The sequence below is a fragment of the Rhea pennata genome, chromosome 4, assembly GCF_028389875.1.
Source record: "Rhea pennata isolate bPtePen1 chromosome 4, bPtePen1.pri, whole genome shotgun sequence".
Taxonomy (NCBI): domain Eukaryota; kingdom Metazoa; phylum Chordata; class Aves; order Rheiformes; family Rheidae; genus Rhea; species Rhea pennata.
Window position 1 is genome coordinate 10,813,437 of NC_084666.1, and position 18,894 is coordinate 10,832,330.

General features: G+C 40.7%; 1 protein-coding gene across 1 annotated transcript; it reads right to left on the bottom strand.

Annotated features, from left to right (window-relative positions):
- Positions 1-5,843: 5,843 nt before the first annotated feature.
- On the bottom strand, positions 5,844-18,652 carry LRPAP1 (LDL receptor related protein associated protein 1). Its single transcript, XM_062574557.1, has 8 exons — positions 18,452-18,652; positions 14,150-14,294; positions 13,690-13,814; positions 12,178-12,298; positions 10,537-10,695; positions 9,952-10,034; positions 7,396-7,572; positions 5,844-6,579 (listed from the first exon to the last, which is right to left on the bottom strand). Exons 1-8 carry the CDS (start codon positions 18,632-18,634, stop codon positions 6,514-6,516), a joined length of 1,059 nt encoding a protein of 352 aa, XP_062430541.1. The 5' UTR covers positions 18,635-18,652; the 3' UTR covers positions 5,844-6,513.
- Positions 18,653-18,894: the final 242 nt, after the last annotated feature.

An 18,894-nucleotide genomic window follows, 5' to 3' on the forward strand; every position in this document is an offset into this window, starting at 1 on the left:
GAAGCCCAGGAGATGGTTCTTAGATGAATTTTTGTTGTGTCTGTGCTTTTTTTGTGGTTAAAGCATGCTACTTGTGAACACAGGTCACGTCTGTGATGACCGTACCTGAAGTACCAGGTGGGCTGCATTTGTTGTCTGCTGACACTACATATTCCTCATAGCACGTATTTCTCTGGCCAAGCCCTCCTTCATACTGACAGCATTTGCTATGTTCAGCCCCTCGCATTGATGTCTACCTGGCTGGGGAACTGTCCTTCAAGATGCAGCTGGCCACATCTTCATTTTGGATTGTCACGAGAACCCAGTTCCCACCTGCAAGGTGCCTGCCCTGAACAGCGCCAGAGGAGCTGGAAGTAAAGTAAAACAAAACCCAGTGGCCAAATGGAAAAATTGTCTGCACGAAAGGAGTTAGTCGGGGCTGAGCTACTCCCTGCTCTGAGCCTCTGCCGCGTCGCCGCAAAGCTGTAGGCGGTTGAAGCTGAGCGGGGTGATTTGCTTTGTTCCTGGATTTGAAGGCGCCAAGGGGGACTCAATTTTAATCTCCTGTTTCTTCTCTAACCCCAGATAGGCAGTGCTGGAGCTTTGGACATGCGACTGCCCTCTTTGGGTATGTTGGCTGTTTTTCCTTTTGGAAATTCTCAGGTAACTGTTCCTTCTGATGGCAAAATGAGAAGGAAAACAATTCCTAAGAGCATCCCTGGAAAACCATGGTTTGTAGTTCTAACCTTTTCTCTTCTTAAAATAATGTAGCTCCCTTTCCCCTTTAAAACAAGTGGCCAGGAAGATTGTAACTGCATGACATTATATAGAATTTTATTTCAGTAAAAGGCTTCAAAGTGATTAAACACTCACTTTGGCCTATGAAAATCAGGAGGTTTAAATTTATGGTAGACCAATTCTTGACATGCAATCTTTGAGATTAAAAAGTGATTAATTATATTAAAACTGGTATGTGAAGCTTTCTGATAAGCTAACATGCTGATGAAGGAAGAGACTACCTACAAGCTATGCTAATTATTTTTATGTTCACATATTAAGCATTAATATTTGTGTACTGTTTTATTTTTGATTTTGGAGAGCGTTCTTCTGTTGAGTGGTGACATAATATATACTGATGTAGATATGTGACACAGGGCTATTGATAAATGCATGTGGTTACTGCACTGAATATGGCTCAACTTGAAACACTTACTGTAGATGATGACATTTTATAAATTTATTTTGGCTCACCAGGACAGATTTTATGTATACTTTCATTTTTATCACTGTGGGTACTAGTAAAAGAAGCACATACCACATTTTTTTCTATAGATTAATGAGCTGCTTCCCAACAAGTGCTATGTGAATGGCCTGAAACACAAGTCAGCAGTGTACCATATTGGAAATCATGCTGCTGCTAGTTAGAAGGTGTCTGTTACATGAGGTATTGCATATGCAAAGCACAGTTTTTGTCTTTCGTAGCTTGCTGTTTTCTGTTACAAGGATAGTTCTGTTCGTATTGAAAGCAGAGGTCTGTTTTGTTGACTTTTATTTCATGACTAATTTCTTCTAAATAAATGCTGTGGAAAGAATAACTACATTTAAAAATGGTTTTAGAGCTGCCTGTGTAGTACTGGTAAGTTTTGTTATGTGAAATAGCACTTAAAAAGCCAAACTCCAAATACCTCTCTGAAGTGCTGGCAAATGATGATCAGGAGGGCTCTGTAGCCTATGCATATGTTGAGAACCAAGCACATGAACTCTCCCGTTGCCTCTGTCTGGGTTAGTCCTGAGCTGAAGCCGTCCTCGTGCTGTTGACGCAGGGGCCTGGGTCAGGATTGCGAGGGAGTTCCTCAGCAGCCCGATCCCAGCTGCGGTGACCTGGTTTCTGGGCGCTGTGCCATGCTGAATTGGGGCTGGGGACCTACGCTCTGTCACCAGATGTGACTGTACAAATTCACCTGAACTCACATATTAAGTGAACTGCAGAGCGGAAAGTATGGTGAGGAGTTGGGGCCTCCTGGAGCTCTGTCTAGGGTTCATGGAGCACACTGCCATCCTTAGCACAGCCGCCAGCCCGGCATGCTGAGATCCAGGCAGCAGCAATGTTGCGTGCGTACACAGGTGTGCCAACGTTCAGGACCCGGGCTGCTGCTGGGAGGGGGGTGCTGGGAAGTCAGGAGGCACCTCTGCTGCAGCTTACAAAATGTAAATGATACCTACATGGTGGATCTAGATACGTCTCTGTATTGCCTGATCTGTTAGGCCTCAGAATTGCTTGGGAAAGGAGAGGGGAAATGAGTTGCAGCAGTGAATTTGCCTGAGTGGCTGTTCCTTACTTGTCATGATAGAACGGTGTGATCTGAGCTCCTCTACCAGCATGTAGGACATAATAGTTATTTTTAAAAAGTCTTGGTTATTTTTGTGGTATTGACTGCCTCATGTATTTATTTCCCTCTCATTTTCTCCCCCCAACCTATTAAATAAAGTCACTGACACATTTATTTAATCTGAGGTTCTTTTTCAGGGCAAAATTTGACAGACTCTAAAGCACAAAACCTTCTGATCATTTTCTTCTTCCTCTTCTTAAAAACAAACAAACAAACAAACAAACAAACAAACAAACAAACAAACAAACAAACAAACAAACAAACAAACAAACAAACAAACAAACGGTTCTCATCCTTCCTCTTCTGCTTCCACTTGTGTATTTCACAAGGTGGTTTGAAACTCTTGGCAATTTGAATAATTACAAAAGGATCAGATAAAACAAATTAGGGAAAAGAAGGAGAACATTCAACCATTGTGGAAGAGCTGCTAGTTCATTTCTGTTCAGATGTTTTTTCCATGCAGTCTCACTCCTGAACTCCATTATCCACCACTCACCAGGCACAGTGCTGTATACACAAACCAGGCAGGGACTTAGACTTAAAGATTTCACTTGTACCTTTTTTTTTTCTTCCCTTGGCTTTGAATTTTGTTGCTATTGCTGAAAACACAGGAGTTGTGATTTAATCTGCCTTTAAAGTCTTTAATATCTTAAGACCACCTACTCTTGTTCTTTTGGCCATATGATTTGTCTTTGGAAGATTAAAACCACAGCAATAATTAACTGACTTGTACGTATACTGATGTGTGGAAGGCAGAGAATATAGAAACAAGAATGAAATTAGGATTTTCAACTGGAGACTAGCTGTCTCCAACTCTCAAAAAGTAGGGACAGCAGCAAAAAACCTCGACCAGAATTAAAACTATTATTACTAGTGTCTTCTCTACCCTCTAGCAGGCTCTAACTCAGCTACAGACAGTGTTCAGGGGAGGCTGGATTCAGAGACAGCAAACACTGTTGTCTGATAATTTTTTTCTCCTCTAGGTTTGTTTGGATCTAGTGATTTTCTTATTAAAATGAGGACAATCTTTGGGCTAATTCTGACCCAATAACTCGTTAAGAGCTAATTAAATAACTAGAGTGAGTGAGGTGACTGCACTGATATCAATCTCCTGTGCTGCCACTATTGATTTGTGACTGGTTCTTAATTTGAAATTTCTGCGACATGCAAATATTTTGTGAATCTCTCATTCTTTGAAGCACTTGCCAAGCATTTTCTCTGCAGGAGGCTACCTGGCCTCTGAGTCTGATTACTGTCACAGCTTGCTTGTACTCATGCTTGTTTAAAGAGAGTGACCTCCTACCACGGTAATAGCTGCTAGCGCATGCTGTAACACTGCATGCTCAAAGATAACCATTAGTACTGTTGATCTGACTGTTTATGCGTTCTCTGAATCCACCATCTCAGTGTTCTGAAATTCTTCAAGTGGAGCTTATTTGACGTATATTCCACTTCAGGTATGTGCCACAGACGAAACCCAGGTTTGGGTTATTCTCTCTTGCTGAGAATGCAGCTTCTCTGCCCGTTATTGTAGGCTGAGAAACTCAAATTCCTTCCCCTCATGGGAGAGATTTCTGTCACCAGTTTCTGAACACTCTCACTGAAAGCCTTCCCCTGAGCTAGAGCAGATAAAGTGTAATTATACCAATCTGTACAACCCAACTGGGATTTTATCACTTGATTCAAATGCAAGCCGGTATTAGCTCTGAAAGCAGGGATTGCTTGGGTCTTTCAGTGCTTTGCTTAGCTCCTTTCCTCTCCTGATGTATATAGCGTGTGTATGCTCAGATTCTTCATGCAGGAGACCATGATACAGGCCTTTCAGCATGCAAGATACAAAACAAGGCTACAGCCACTGAATACCAAACAAACTATGGTACATGGATTTACTGCTTAATCTACTACAGGGAAAATGGAACTGACAGACACAGTGTAGAGTTAACATAACATTTCTGTACTGTGTTCATCTTGAAGGATTGAAAAAAATTATTATGATCAAGATCATAAACCTTGAGCCAATGCAGTGACTGCTGGGGTAAGAAGACTGAACAACCTTCAACATAAAAATCTAGGGGGGAAAAGGCACCTAAGCTCTTTCTTCAAGTATAAATGGATTTTAGCTATTGCTGGGCTTACTTTTATTTATTTTTTTTTATGAACAGTAACCCAAATGGGGCATAAACCATAAACTGCATTAACTGAAACATCTCTAAGATGCCAAATTATATTTACTAGAAGTTTCACGTTGTTTCTACTGCCACTACTGGAATTTCTGTGCTTAAATTCCAGTGGGGGGGGGGGGTGGAACTACACTGTAATTGTAGAACGTCACTTTACCTTACTTTTGAATGAAATCCAGGATCTGAAAAAAACACATGTAGCTCCACTCATTGCTGAATGCCCTCGTTTGACACACAATCTGTCAGAGAGATATTTAGCACTAGGACTATGGTTATGCTCAAGTCCTGAGATCAATCAATTACAGCATTTAGGCTACAGTCTAGGATTGTCACATCACTGCCACCTGGAAATGCCATTATAACTGGAACTGGCTGTTTCAGATGCTCTCCTCTCAAGCAATTTCCCTATGGGCAACTAAGCTATGTTATTATTAATTAAGTAAGTACTCTTACCATAAAAGGTAGCCTGTGTTTTTAGTGCTGAATAGTAATTCTTTGGAATATAAGTAAGTAACTGTTGGATTATATTAAAACAAAAACATTGTAAAAATTGATGCTGCAAACTAGCCCACGCGGAATCCTAAAGCAGGACTGCTACCATAGTTATTCAGACCACTTATTATTCTGTATATAAAAACTATTTCATAATGCATACTACTTTTAATCCACCTCGGACCCTTGATCAGGATAAATGTCCAGAGCGGCCGATATTAACTGAATGGATCTCTTAAATATTTCTCATGGCATACGTATGGTAAGCAAGGCTTGAAGACAACTCCCCCTCCCCCTCCCCGCCCCCCAGGCACATTATAGCTATGCAATTCATGGACAGCAGAACATCTCAGCTACTTAGCTGTAATGATTTACCTACACTAGACCTTTGCCTTAACATTGTTACTGGAACACTTTCATGGGAAACATTTTAGAAATAAAGAGAGTCAGCATTATTAGTATGGGAAAACTCAACGCAGATGGCTAATGTTTGCCAAAGTTCTGAAGCTCAATAGAAAGAGCAGGTCTTGAAAGGGAAAGCACTAATAACGTTAACTAGAAATTTTATTAGGACACATACAGGGCAGAAGCTGGCTTTGAGAGCCTCCTGCCTATTTAGAATACAGAAACACATTCTTGTCAGGCAACTGTACCCCCTTCCCCCCCCCCCCCCCCCCCCGCCAAACTCTTTAAAGCTGATGTGTGAATGAATAATTCTCAGTAATGAGCATACATGCTCAAAGGAAGATTAGAAATTATTTCTCACTGAACGAGAAGGAAGGGAAAAAAAAAAGCTCAGGAGTATTTGTTTTGATTTTTAATGACTAAATGTAACAAAACCAAGCAACCATGAATGAGAAAACTGTACACATACATTCAGTAACTTCGGACATGTTAGTCTGTAACCAAATTGTGTGAACTGACCTCAGTACTTGTTCCCTCCTTACTCTCTCCTTTCTCCTGCAAGATTCATATACAGTGCAGCTCTGAGTGAGCGCTCAGAGTCAGTAGCAATATTTAGTTACCTTCAGTAGAAACTGGATTATTCAATAAAAGACTTACTTGCTTATATTTTCTGCCTCCATGTTCACTTTCTGCCTCTCAGTGTTTGTTTCCACTGATCATGGCACCTTGATTGGTTATCAATTTTTGTTTTTGTTTTTTACTACTACGAAATCTCTGAAAGGTCACGTATTTATCCTTTTGACACAACTGCTTATTTCAAAGGCTAGTATTTGATTCAGACATAAGATTTAGATTATCAAAGGTGTGCAAATTAAATTTATAATCATTTAACTTGATAGTGCAAGTACAAAACTAGTAACTAAGTGGGCCAAAAAGAAATTTCTTTCTTACAGAGGACAATTCTGTTCAATCCTCAGTATTTCAGAAGGACTCCTTGGTAAATCCTGTTCAGAAAAATATTCTCTGTTTTGTGTTAACAGACTGATCCCATGAAGGAGAAAAGGTGTTTATAATTCATTGTGTTGAAGACCTTGAGAAATTCTGCTGGATAAGTCTTGCAAGTGTTTCTTTACCTAAAAAGGAAAAGAAAAAACTCAAACAAATTGTAGTAAACAAACAAACAGTGCTAAAAAAAAAAAAAATCCATCTCTATATATCTACTATCTCAGTGTCTTATATTCAGATTTTCCCATTGGTGTATGTCATAACATGAAAAGCTGAGATCAGGGAGATTGGAGGTATTTTATAATAAGGTAATAAAAAGCAATTGTAATTATTGTAATTGTAATTATTTATTTATTAAATATTTAATTTATTTATATTTATATTTATATTTAATTTATTTATTAAATATTGTAATTGTAATTATTTTATAATAAGGTAATAAAAAGCAATTGTATTTATCAAGAAGCACCCTGTGCTTAACAGGTGTGCATTAAATACCTCCCCCCCCACTCCTTGGGAGCCATTTAACTTGCATGAAGTAATTTGGCAAGTCTGAATAATAGAACCTGTTCTACAGTGCTGCAGTAGAAAGGCAAAGGCAGGAACTGCTGTCCTAGTCTCAGGGCTACTGAACATCCTAGTGTGAGAGAGATGTAATGTTCAGTCCCCGAAACAACTACATGAACTGAATCTGAGTTTATCACACCCTGCCATCTCCTGGGAGCAGCAGAACAGCTGACCACTGTTTTGTACACAGCCAGTTGCATCAAGTTTGTGTGGACAGCACCTTCTATAGGAAGCTCTCATGGAAGACAGGTGGCAGAGAAATAAGGGCCTTTGGCTTACCTTAAGTGAAGGCTAAATGCTAGGGTTAGATTTGGATGCAGAATAATCACAGCTAAACTTTAAATAAACATGTACATGTACACTGGATTTATACAGACCTTATATCCTAGTTCTTTCGTCTTTTCTTCCAACATGGCATATTTCTCTTTGTTTCTGTTTAGATGTTCCTTATCTCCAGTTTCTTCTACATGTTTCAGTTTCTGGTGTGAAATCTCTAATTGTTTCTGGTAGTGATGATGTTTTTCAATTTTTGCTTCAAAGTGCTTCAGCTCCTCCTATGAAAACAAATACACACAGCTTAACAGTATCCTCTTTCCAAGGCTTCCTCTTCCCCCCTCTCTTTCCTTGCAAGACATGCCTAATGCTATTTTAATGATTCAGGCACCAAAAGCTTTTTCAGTTCTCTGTTTCTTAAGAATGTCTGGACGATACATTGTCAATATAACAATACATCATCACCTACACATCCAATTTTGAGGGCAAGTGCTGAACAACAACCCACTCAAGAGCCTTCAAGAGGAGACTGCTGAAACCTATAAAGTGTTAGAAGATAACAGGAGTGGGTACCAAAGAAAAATTTACACACACATAATCAGGGGAAGGAAGAAAACAATTTGTAAGAGGCCTTTTTTCAAAATCAGTTCCTGGATTTGCTATTTTCTGCTCAGAAGTCAATATTTTCTGGGTTTGCACTCCACTACCTGAAATAAGATGTGTTAACTAACAAACAAAACAAAAAGACTTCTTAATATAAAATGCCTCAAAGGAAGTGGCCAAACTAACTGTGCTGATCAGGACATGTTTGAGATGATAGTCTTTATATTGCAGTAAGCTGCAATAGGGACAGAAGAAACAGTAATGTTTTACCCACGAAAGCATGCTCTTCATTTTGCTACTTCCAGGTATGTGCCCCATTCAAGCTCTCCATGTCTTAGAGAATGGCTTCAGTGAAAAGCACAGGGACAGTGCCAACCACTATGGCCCGTTCTGTGCATTACACTGAAAAAAACTCAAACAAATCTTACAGTGAAACCTCTGTTTGGCAGAGCCCACTTAATTTTGATTCCTAGTGTGTTTCAGTCCTGGCTGACAAATTCCTCTCACTTGAAGATAATAATTAAAAAAAAAATCATCCCTATATATATATATGTGTGTGTGTGTGTATGTATTTAAATGGAGAGCTTTTCCGTTTTCAACACTTCTGACATAATTTCCTTTTGCTGTAGGACATCTCAATCTGTTTTACAATCCACAATCCATTCAGGACATCAGCTTGGGGTTTTATTGCTCTGATAAATCATTTCACCTTTCCCTCTGAGATGATGCACCAGCAGACTAGCTTTGACACCTTTCATTACTAAAACCTTATGAAGGCTGATATTGTGGCCAGTCAGGAGAAGATATAACGTAAGCTACTCAAACAAGGCTCAATGGAATCAGCAAATGATTTCTTTAATTCTCTTTTCACAGACTTGTTAAATGCAAAGCTGTTTCACTGTGATTGTTACTGTCTTATTTTTGTTAGGACTTCTCAGCATTCACAGTAACGAGTCAGGTCTTGCCTGGTGAACAGGGTTTGTATGAAAGAAGATTTCGGCTAGAATATTCAATTTAATAAGCAAAAATATAATGTGTTCTTGCTGAAGGAATTGAGTTTTTCTTTCCACTGAATCAAACAGCAAACCCAAATTTACCTCTCATGTAACTGTACAGTCTCAACCAATCTGTCCCACTGAGATTAGTAGGAGTTTTGTTGCAGACTTCCATGCGCTTTTCTCAAACACTCTTAATAGCAGGGCCACTGAAATCAGTGTCATTAAAGTTTGTTTTATAAGAGAATCATGCTCTACGAGAGGCAGGAGAAATTGGACGGACCTGAAAGCTAAGCTATGATATCTAAGAGATACAGGCTTTAGTCTCCGACACAAGCAATTAAAACTTAATAACCTTAACTGGAAAAGAAGATTAAGGTGTCCATAGTCATGTCTTTTAAGGTAAAACTGTAAGTATATGCAAATCCATGAACAAGCCCTGAATAATTACGTCTCCAGGTGATCAAAGCACACTAGTCTCGTTGTCTACTTTGATAAACAGGCAGAGTCAGATAGTTTTTCCCCCTCAAATAACACGATTTGAGTTAAGTAATAATAAAAGAAACAGTATGAACCCCACAGCATTTTTTAAAAACAGTATATCCCTAAAAAGGAGCCTTTATAATGGTACCTCTTAGTTACTTCCATACTGCTCCAATATAGAAAGTTAGCAGTACAAGAGGTGGGCAGGAGGACAAAATTCTTGGGTTTCTAGTGTTCGCTGCTTCCCAAAGCAGTAATTACATTGGGATATCAGATAAGATGGGAAAATCTGGTACACTACAAACAAGCAGGGTCCAATCCTTGAAAAATTTAAAATATGCAACATCTGCTTTCACAGATTCCAATACTTTCATTTTAAGGAGTATAATAGAATGTTTCATATAACTAGTTACACCCATGTCAGTATATCTGAAAGATTAAGATCCATGCATGTCTCATTTATTCTGTCTAAAGGGCAACAGAAGATAAATGGTAGCACTCAGACTAACATAGGCAGAGTGTATTTCTTTATTCTGGAAAATGCCTTTCCATAAGAAATCTTACTGGAATTCTGCTTACCCGAAAAGATTCAAGTTCTTTCTCAGTAAAGTTGGCTGATTTGGCCATGTCCCACAAATCAATCACTCTTGGTTCCTCAAATTCTAAACAGACACATATTACTGAATGAGAATCTGGACACAATGTTTTCACATCCACCTTTTCTAGAAGAAGGTGATGCCTTCACATATACAAACACAAACAGATGCACTAAACATTGCTTTACTAACTGGTCTATTTCTGTTACGAAGGAGGAAAACTGAGAAGCACTGTAGTAATTCTTTTTTAAAAAGCAAAACAAACCAGGAACTGATAAATGGAGTTGTTTGCCCATGTTGTCTCACTTACCTGCTCCTCTGAGTCAGAAGGAATAACATCCCTTCTCATTTGGGCATAGCAGACAGGACTATCCCCTTTACGGGATGGTTGATCTTGTCCTTGCACTAGACTTTTAGTGCTGGCTTCTAAATACAGCAGGCTGGCTCTATCTCTTCAGCCCTTCATTGCCAGTGTGGCAACACTGTGTACTGAGATCATACCTTATTATTTGCCAACTGACTTTTTCTACGAAATCAATTAAAAAAAAAGGAAACAGCATTATCATACCACTATTAGTGTCATATCCCTGATGACTGACTTTACGCAAACGCTCAAACCCTTGATTGATGCTTCTTAGCTTGTCTTTGAGTTCTCTGTGTTTGTTGTGCAAGACTTCCTCTTTTACCAGGTTCTCTTCAGATGGGTTGATAACATTCTTGTAAGTATCTGTTGAAACAGAAAAAAAAAATATTGATTGTGGGCCAAATGCTGATAGGTCAGAAGCCCCAGAAGTCTCCCCCAGAGCCCCAGAAGTCTTTTGTTGGAATTAACAAAAGATGCTCAGTTCTCAGCACTTGAGGTTAGTGTAAATTAAGCACTAATGCCCCACTCTAAGAAGCAGTAAGTCCTTTTTTAGGTCAATGCTATGCAACATCAATGCCCCACAATCTTCTGGAGGGTGACAGTATGGAAACACTTTTAAACTCTTACTGGCTGCCAGCCATGATTTTAATAAGGGAGTGTTTTCACTGTTCTCATTTGTCTAGGTCAGCAATTTCACAATGAAATGGGATGGGAATGGCTGGCCAGTCCTGTGCGCTCTTCCCTGGCCACTTCAGTTATAGCTTTTAGCAGTTATATACAAATTAGGACAACAGATGCTGAAGTGACTTCCAGTAACTTAAGCTTGAATGGTACTTTAGCTTGAATTTTTCCCCAGTACAAGAGAGACATGAAGCTACTGGAGAGAGTCCAGCGTAGGGCTATGAAGATGATCAGAGAGCTGGAGCATCTGCCCTCTGAGGAACGGCTGCGAGAGCTGGGCCTCTTCAGCCTGGGGAAGAGAAGACGGGAGGGGGGGAGGGGGGATCTTATCAATGTGTGTAAGTACATGAAGGGATGGTGTCAAGGGGACGGGGACAAACTCTTCAGTTGTCCCATGTGACAGGACAAGAGACAATGGGCACAAGTTGAACCACAGGAAGCTCAGCCTGAATATGAGGGGGAATTTTTTCCCTGTGAGAGTGATGGAGCACTGGCATAGGTTGCCCAGAGAGGTGGTGGAGTCTCCTTCTCTGGGGATATTCAAAGCCTGCCTGGATGCAACCCTGACTAACATGCTCTAGGTGACCCTGCTGAGCGGGGAGGTTGGACTAGGTGATCTCCAGAGATCCCTTCCAACCTTACCCATTCCGTGATTCTGTACAAAGTAGGCAAGGCTGACTACAGACTTTAGAACAGTTTGGCTCCAATAAAATTTTAGCTAGGATTAATACGGCACACTGGATTCAGCCTGTCAATGCTTTTATATCTTGGGCTCGGAGTTAAGATTTCAAGTATATTCTCTTGGACTCCCTGCTGGTGAAATAAAACATGTATGTGCTGCAGACTTGAGGACCTCATTTTGCAGCATTATTTTCCAGCAAACTACAATGGCCATCGTTTCTAATTTGATGGTATCTTCCCTGCTTGAGCGTAGACAAGAATTAGAAAACTGAAATGGCAATATTTCCATTAGATAGCAAGATTTTTGGCATCTAATGCAGAACTAAACCCAGCAGGTATCTGGAAATGTCAGCATCTGCAAGCAGTTCTGAGAGAAATGTAACAGTCTGACCTTACAATTTTCAATAAACTTGGAAACAATGGAGCCAACAGGCAGAAAAAGAGCTGTACTGATCTGGAAATATTAAAAAGCTGTTCAGATACCTTCTGTTCTGCTCACAGTCTCTAACAGAATATTGTATTCTTGAATCTTTTCTTTGTGATGCTTGAATTCTCGCCAAAGCTTATCCAACTCCTCATCGGAGAATTTCCCAGAGGTCTTGGCCTGAAAGAAACATGAGCTCATTATGCTTCCCAGGACAAGTGCTGCTACATGCTCTCAAGTGCCACTACTTCTTTCCACTTCCCACCACATTTAGAAAATCATTAAGTCCAACTTTTTCTTAGATCTTTTGTTTTAAGTTCATTTATATTAGTGTAAGGGCAGGATTTAGACTGTGAAGGACACAGTGGCTTCACTCATGTCAAAAGGAGATTTGCTTCATATTAACAAAGCTGGATTTCCTATGAACTACCCAGTGAAAAATTCTCTGTCGTTTATATGCCGTGAGAAACGATTGGGTACAGAAATAAGGGCCACTGAGTGACATATGCGAGTGCAAAGGGACTGTTTGCATGAATGATGGGGCCTGATATTAAGCACAGTCTTTATTCAAGAAATCTTATTCTCCTGTCAAATGAAGACTATCACTGCCAAGTACTTACTTTGCAGTGATCTGTTCCTCACTGGACTAGTTTTTAACAATTAGGGAAGCACGGTTCATACAGTTAGAGCAGTACCTGCAGTTCTGGTGACTAACTCTACTTGCTGCAAACCATCGTAAAAAAAAAAAAAGAGTGTTCTCAGTATATGTGCAGCCTCAACCCTTTCTTTGCTTAGGGAATATTTTTAAGTGATGCACTTAACTGTTCCCCAAAGCATATGACATCATGTCCCTTCCAGGGCTGTATTTAGTTACAGCAATATTCTGAAATCCAGCAAATCTTTTTCTTTGCTTTACTACTGCAGCACTAGACTACACTAAGAATTCTTTGCTTTACTGACCTATTTGTTTTTAAAAAGCCTAAATTATTTCATTTTTGCAGGTCAAGATTTCATCAGTTTTAATTGCCCAAACAGACAACTCATTTTCTATTTTCAGAATGCAAAACCCTGAAAGTTTCACTTGAACATCACGTTTGGTGTGTTGTCACTTATCAACCCTCCATTATTTTATTTTAAAATATTCTGTGAAATAGTTCTCTTTTAAATGTGTATTTTCAAAAAGCCCAAAACCAGCAATATGAAAAAGAGGAAAACTAACAAAAGTATACTAGCACACAGCCTAAGATTCACAAGCAGGGAAATCATTCAGCGAAATTTGAGGAGAAACTCTCTTTGTTCATAGAGGCCTCAGGATCTCTTCCATACAGGCCAATGTGGGTATTTTCTTTGGCAAAGACAACCTGTCACAGCTGGTGACCTGGACGTAGATAGGATGCGTTCAGCTTACAATAGCCTGAGCTACTGATCACAGCAGCTTGACCAGTACTTGCAAATGGAGTGGTAAAGCTATTCAGTTTCAAGTCAAGGGGCTCTTAGAAGACACAGGCAATAAATAGTTCAGTGAAGAAACATTTACTCCCCACACTGCAATTTCTGGAAATCTCACTCACCTTGCTCCACAATTTTTCCAGTCTTGGATCATCTAGCGCATCGCTTTCTGTACCATCTTTAATGTAGTTTGTATCAATTAGATGAGAGTCCTTCTTTCCATTCATGCCATATTTGGTCATAATGACTGTAGGAAGAGTAGAAGATACAGAATCATTAAAATCAATCATGGATGTATGGAAGTTGAGAGGCTGACTATATCCTTGACTTCCAGAGATGGATTCTGCAGTGTAACGGCTAACAATTTAAGACAGAGGTCCCATGTTCAATAACCTCTTTCGAGAGCAACAGAAACGGAGAAACGTGTTAATCTCGTACCTCTCTGCTGATCTCCAAAGAACCTGAATACGCTCAGTGCCTTTAAAGACAACCTGTTATTTAATGGTTCTCTCACAAATGCAGGCATCTAACCGTAAATGTCTGCTGGAAAGTTTAAACCTCTTCTGCAAAGATATACCATACCATTTAAGTTGCGCCTAAGTTTGGCTTCTTTCTCTCCATCTTCATCGAGCCCTTCAGCTTTCAGTTTTTTCCAGCTTAGCTCATCCTTTTCTTGTATTTTTAGATCACTGTGCAACTCTGCCAGTTTCACTGCAGAGAGATGAAGCTAAGAGAACAGAAAAAGGTTTGTATTCAGTTATGTGAAGTCACCTTTGCTGCAGAGTTACTTCAGAAGCCAGCGCAGCACACAAAACAGCATTTGTTTTTTTTACTGAAATGCTGTATCAGTGTAAGAGCATTATGGTTATGAGCCACTGCATAAATACATCTCTTATCAATGAATGTTGCTATGCCCTCAGCATATCAGTGTTAACTAACAGCAACAATGTAGCCTTCTCTCTCAGCTCTTCAACTACTTTGGAGAACAGTGAAATTATGTTAAGAGTTAAGAAGTTGTGTCTTTCTCTGCAGTTTCTTCAAACAATATTTAAAAAGGATTCCCCCCACCCCGCAACTATTAAAGGGACTATCTTTTAAAAACTAACCTTACTTTAAAAATGTTCATTCCTGATGACAAAGAATGGGGAAAAAAATAACCAATCAGTTGTTACTTTTTTTTTTTAATATTTGAATTTCTTTTAGGCCTGACAATTAAAATCATTCAGTTTCAATAATTCACAAAAGGCAGCAACAACCAAATTAACGTGCCATTGCCACTGAATGTGCTTTCTTGTGAATCTCCTCTAACTGTACAGTTATGGTGAGCCAGTAAATTTTATTCATCGGTATAGTTTTATAGGACACTCAGGACGGCCTTGCAGATCATGAAACTGCTGTATCAGCAAGTTCTACTATGATCAAGGTGCATAATTTTCCAAGATCACTTCCCAACATGGTTTATATGCATTAAAAAAAATACAAAACCTAGAGGTATTTCTGTCCCATGTAATAGAACAAAAAGAAAAAAAAAGATATGGAGGCTAACCATATGAACAAAAAGATCTAAATGATCAATGTTTTCTCTGTATATATCACAACATTTTCAACGTAGACAACAAGAAACATGCAAGTGGCTGAAGCAACACTGCTGTAAAATGAGCCAAATCTTTTGAATATCCCAATTTTGACACTTTGGTTATTCAGTTTAAAACAAAGAAAGGTAACAAACCATACTAATGCTTCAGAACTTCTTCTGTATGTGTTAATAACAAGAAGGTGGGGTGAGGAGAAGTCTACAGAGGCCAAGAAAAAAATAATAAAAGCTAGAGTAATTAGAATCACAGGTAAATATAAAGTTTACAGAACACATTAAAACTTCTGATCCTTTTAGTATTAAGGCACAGGAGTCTCCCTTTTGTCTTTACCATCTGCTTCAGGGAAACTTTTATAAAAGCTAAGCACTTTGCACAAACCAGTTCAATTAAGATTTTAAGTATGTGCTGAAGTCAACCAAATATGTAAGTGCATGCAGTCAGCAAAATTTAATCATGTACTTATTTTCTTTTTTTGGGGTAGAATGACCTGGACAGCCAGAGGGTGAGAATGGTGGTGGTACCAAGTAATACTGCTTTGCTCTGCAGACCTGTTTCCTGCTGCTTCAGAAGGAAAAACGAGTAAAACATTTGCTATAATTTGTGAAGGAAATGACTGACCATCTTAGCAGTTCCTTATTCTGTTAGCATTAAAGAAGTATGGACTTAATTTGCTGTTAGACTGAACAGATCCAGAAAAAGAAGTCACCAGCAATAATTCAAGTAACAATTAATTCAGCTTCTAAGGACTGCAAAAATAGGACACTACATTCTCTTAAATGTACAACTTTATCATCAGAGATATACTAATGTATAAAACATTGCACAACTTAGTTCGCACTACCTGTATAGGACTTCTGAAAATCTCATAAACATACGCAGCTTTGTGTTTTTTAAAAGCTCCAGAGAAGAGTATTAAATCTTCTAAATGGAAAGCTTAGAGATATTTGGTCATTAAACCCAAGCATTTTAATTTTTTAATAAAATCTAAATAACTACACATTAAGCCCACTGTTTAGGAAAGAAATGAAATAAGAGGATTCTATTCAAGTTTCTGCAAATTCCAAGAATATTTCTCTGATTCTCATCTTAATTCACTATGAAGTTCAAGTAACTATCCTTTTAGACATTAAAAATCCTTTCAAACCTTCTGTCAGAAGCCCCTTGCCAGTCCCATTTATATACCACAAAGGTGACTACATAGGTTAATTAAAAGTATATACTTCAAGAGCTGCTTCCCTTAGAGATCATCTCATATAGGCCCCAGAATGACACCAAGTAAAAAAAAAAAAAAAAAGTCAACAGGTAAAGGCTCTACATCAGTTTACTGTTAACAACATCAGACACATATTGGTACAATTGACTAGAAGCTAAATTTAATCATTAAATAACAAAGCTTCTAGTTACTCATTCCTTAAGCCATCTGGAAATTACCCAAGATAGGTAACTAGTAATGCTGGAAATGAGGACCAGAAGTCTGTAACTGGTCCAGTTACAGTCATTACCTACAGCTAGCTGCATGATCGCCTTGCTTCTGTGTAGAGAGGGAAGGGTTTTTTACTACAAGTTTTGAAATATAACATATTCTAGGCTGTGGAACCACAGCTGCTTTGATGTGGAGAACAATCCCTGAGAACAAGTGGTATGAGAACTACACCAACTGATTATCTGAGATTGGCAGGCCAAACCATGTACCTTGCGAGACCTGCGTAAATTTGTCATTGGTTCAAACTGTAGAGTCAGGGTCTGTCTAAGAAAAACTCTTCTACTAAAGTCACTGTGGTAAAGTTTTATATAAAACATATACCTACGGAAAAAGAAGCTGGAGAAAAACCAAACCCTCCTTCTGGGGAGCAGCAAGGAACTCTGGCTTTCCCGTTCTTGGTTACCCCTAAGTTATGTCTCAGCACTTGCTGAATGACTGCTCACTAGACTGTGTTGCAATGCTCAATTGCAACATCCATACATGATGTAAAACCGGGAGTTCTTTATTTTCAGTACTGTTGACTAATGAAAGCTTCCATCACCATCAAAACTAAGGAAGGAGAGTTCAGAATTTAGCATACAGCAACATTTCAAAGCAAGTCTAACATCAGCTTTAGTTTGGATTTTTCCTCCCATTCCAAATCCTGCTCTGACATACTGAAAAGAAAAAAAAACATCACTTTTTAAATACAGGCTGGGTGTTGATTTAATTCAAAAATGCAGTTCAGATGGTGGCAAATTTAGGCCAACTAGGTGTTGCCCCTTTAAAATTGCTCCATACTTGTGGAAGTTACTATAGCTTCATTCTTTACCCCCGCATTTATACATCCCTTTTACATTTGAACACATTTGGACAATACTTAATGTAGGTGATGTGAAGCATCTCAAATCTGAATTCCAGATAGTCCGGGTATGGGGGAAAAAATATGGGTAAAAAATAGGAGGAAACTAACACCACCATCATCATATTTCATGTCTAGTCTATTGTTTTGTCTTCTCCAACTGCCAGTTCATGGCCAGAGGTGCATTAACACACACACTCCTGTAATCTCATCTCATCCTACTCCCGGTGAGGGACAGAGTATTTTTGATAGTTTCCTTTGGCCTTTGGGGAGGTTGGATATAACTACAGAGCATTATGGCACAGGTTCTATTTTTTGATTAAACCCTGTCAAAGTGCATTGCCATTTATCTTGCCTGAGGACTTCTGCTTGAAGAGGGATACCTAGCCTCTAATTCAATAGCTCAGGTTGGGAAATGCATATCCCGGATGTAGGAAAACCGGGATTAATTTCCTTTGCCTGAAGGCACCAAACCCTTCCCGGCCAATGACCCTAACCTCCATGCTCCACGGTATTCAGGGCATGAGTATGAGCGTGCAGTGCCCTGCTTCCCCTCCTAATGGAGCAATTCGACTCCACCGTAATTCTGTTTTTCCCCGGAGTACGGGCTAAATTGCATGACTGCAGTCATAATTAAGGCGCTCACCTGGGGACGGTGACACCCAATTTGCCGGCGCACTGGCAAGCGACTCCGCGGCTCGCTGTGACCGGAATACCACCGGTGACACAACGGCCACGCTGCTGGGCCCTTGCTCCTCCGCGCGGCGCATTCCCACCCCGTGCGCAGCGGGGAGCAGGGCCACAGCGGCCCGGTGCCGGCGGGGCTCTGCCGGCAGCCTCACCCTCCGCCTCCGCTGCCCTGGAAGAGGCGAGCTGGAGCCGAGCCGAGCCGAGCCGAGCCGAGCCGAGCCGCGCCGAGCCGCGCCGCCTCTATCGGTCCCTCACACACCGTCCGCCGCACTCACCCGCTGCGCCTTCTCCCAGACCTGGTTCAGCCTCACCACGCGGAACTCCCCGGCCTCCCGCTGTTTAGTGCTGGCGGCCGCCAGGCCCTCGTTGGCCTCCCGAGAGTACTTCCCCGCCCGGCCGCTGATGGCGAGGAGCAGCGCGGCGCCCAAGGCCGCCAGCGCCCGCAGCGCCACCGCCATGTCGCGCCGCCCGCCGCAGTGCGGCGCGGGGGGGGGGGACTACAAGTCCCGGCATGCTCTGGGGCGCTGCCGGCGTGCCCCGCGGCGGCCGCTGAGGCGCGCGGCCGCTGAGGCGCGCGGCCGCTGAGGCGCGCGGCCGCTGAGGCGCGCGGCCGCTGAGGCGCGCGGCCGCTGAGGCGCGCGGCCGCTGAGGCGCGCGGCCGCTGAGGCGCGCAAAGCGGTTCCGGGCGGGGAGCGTCCGTGTGGCTTGGGGCGCGCTG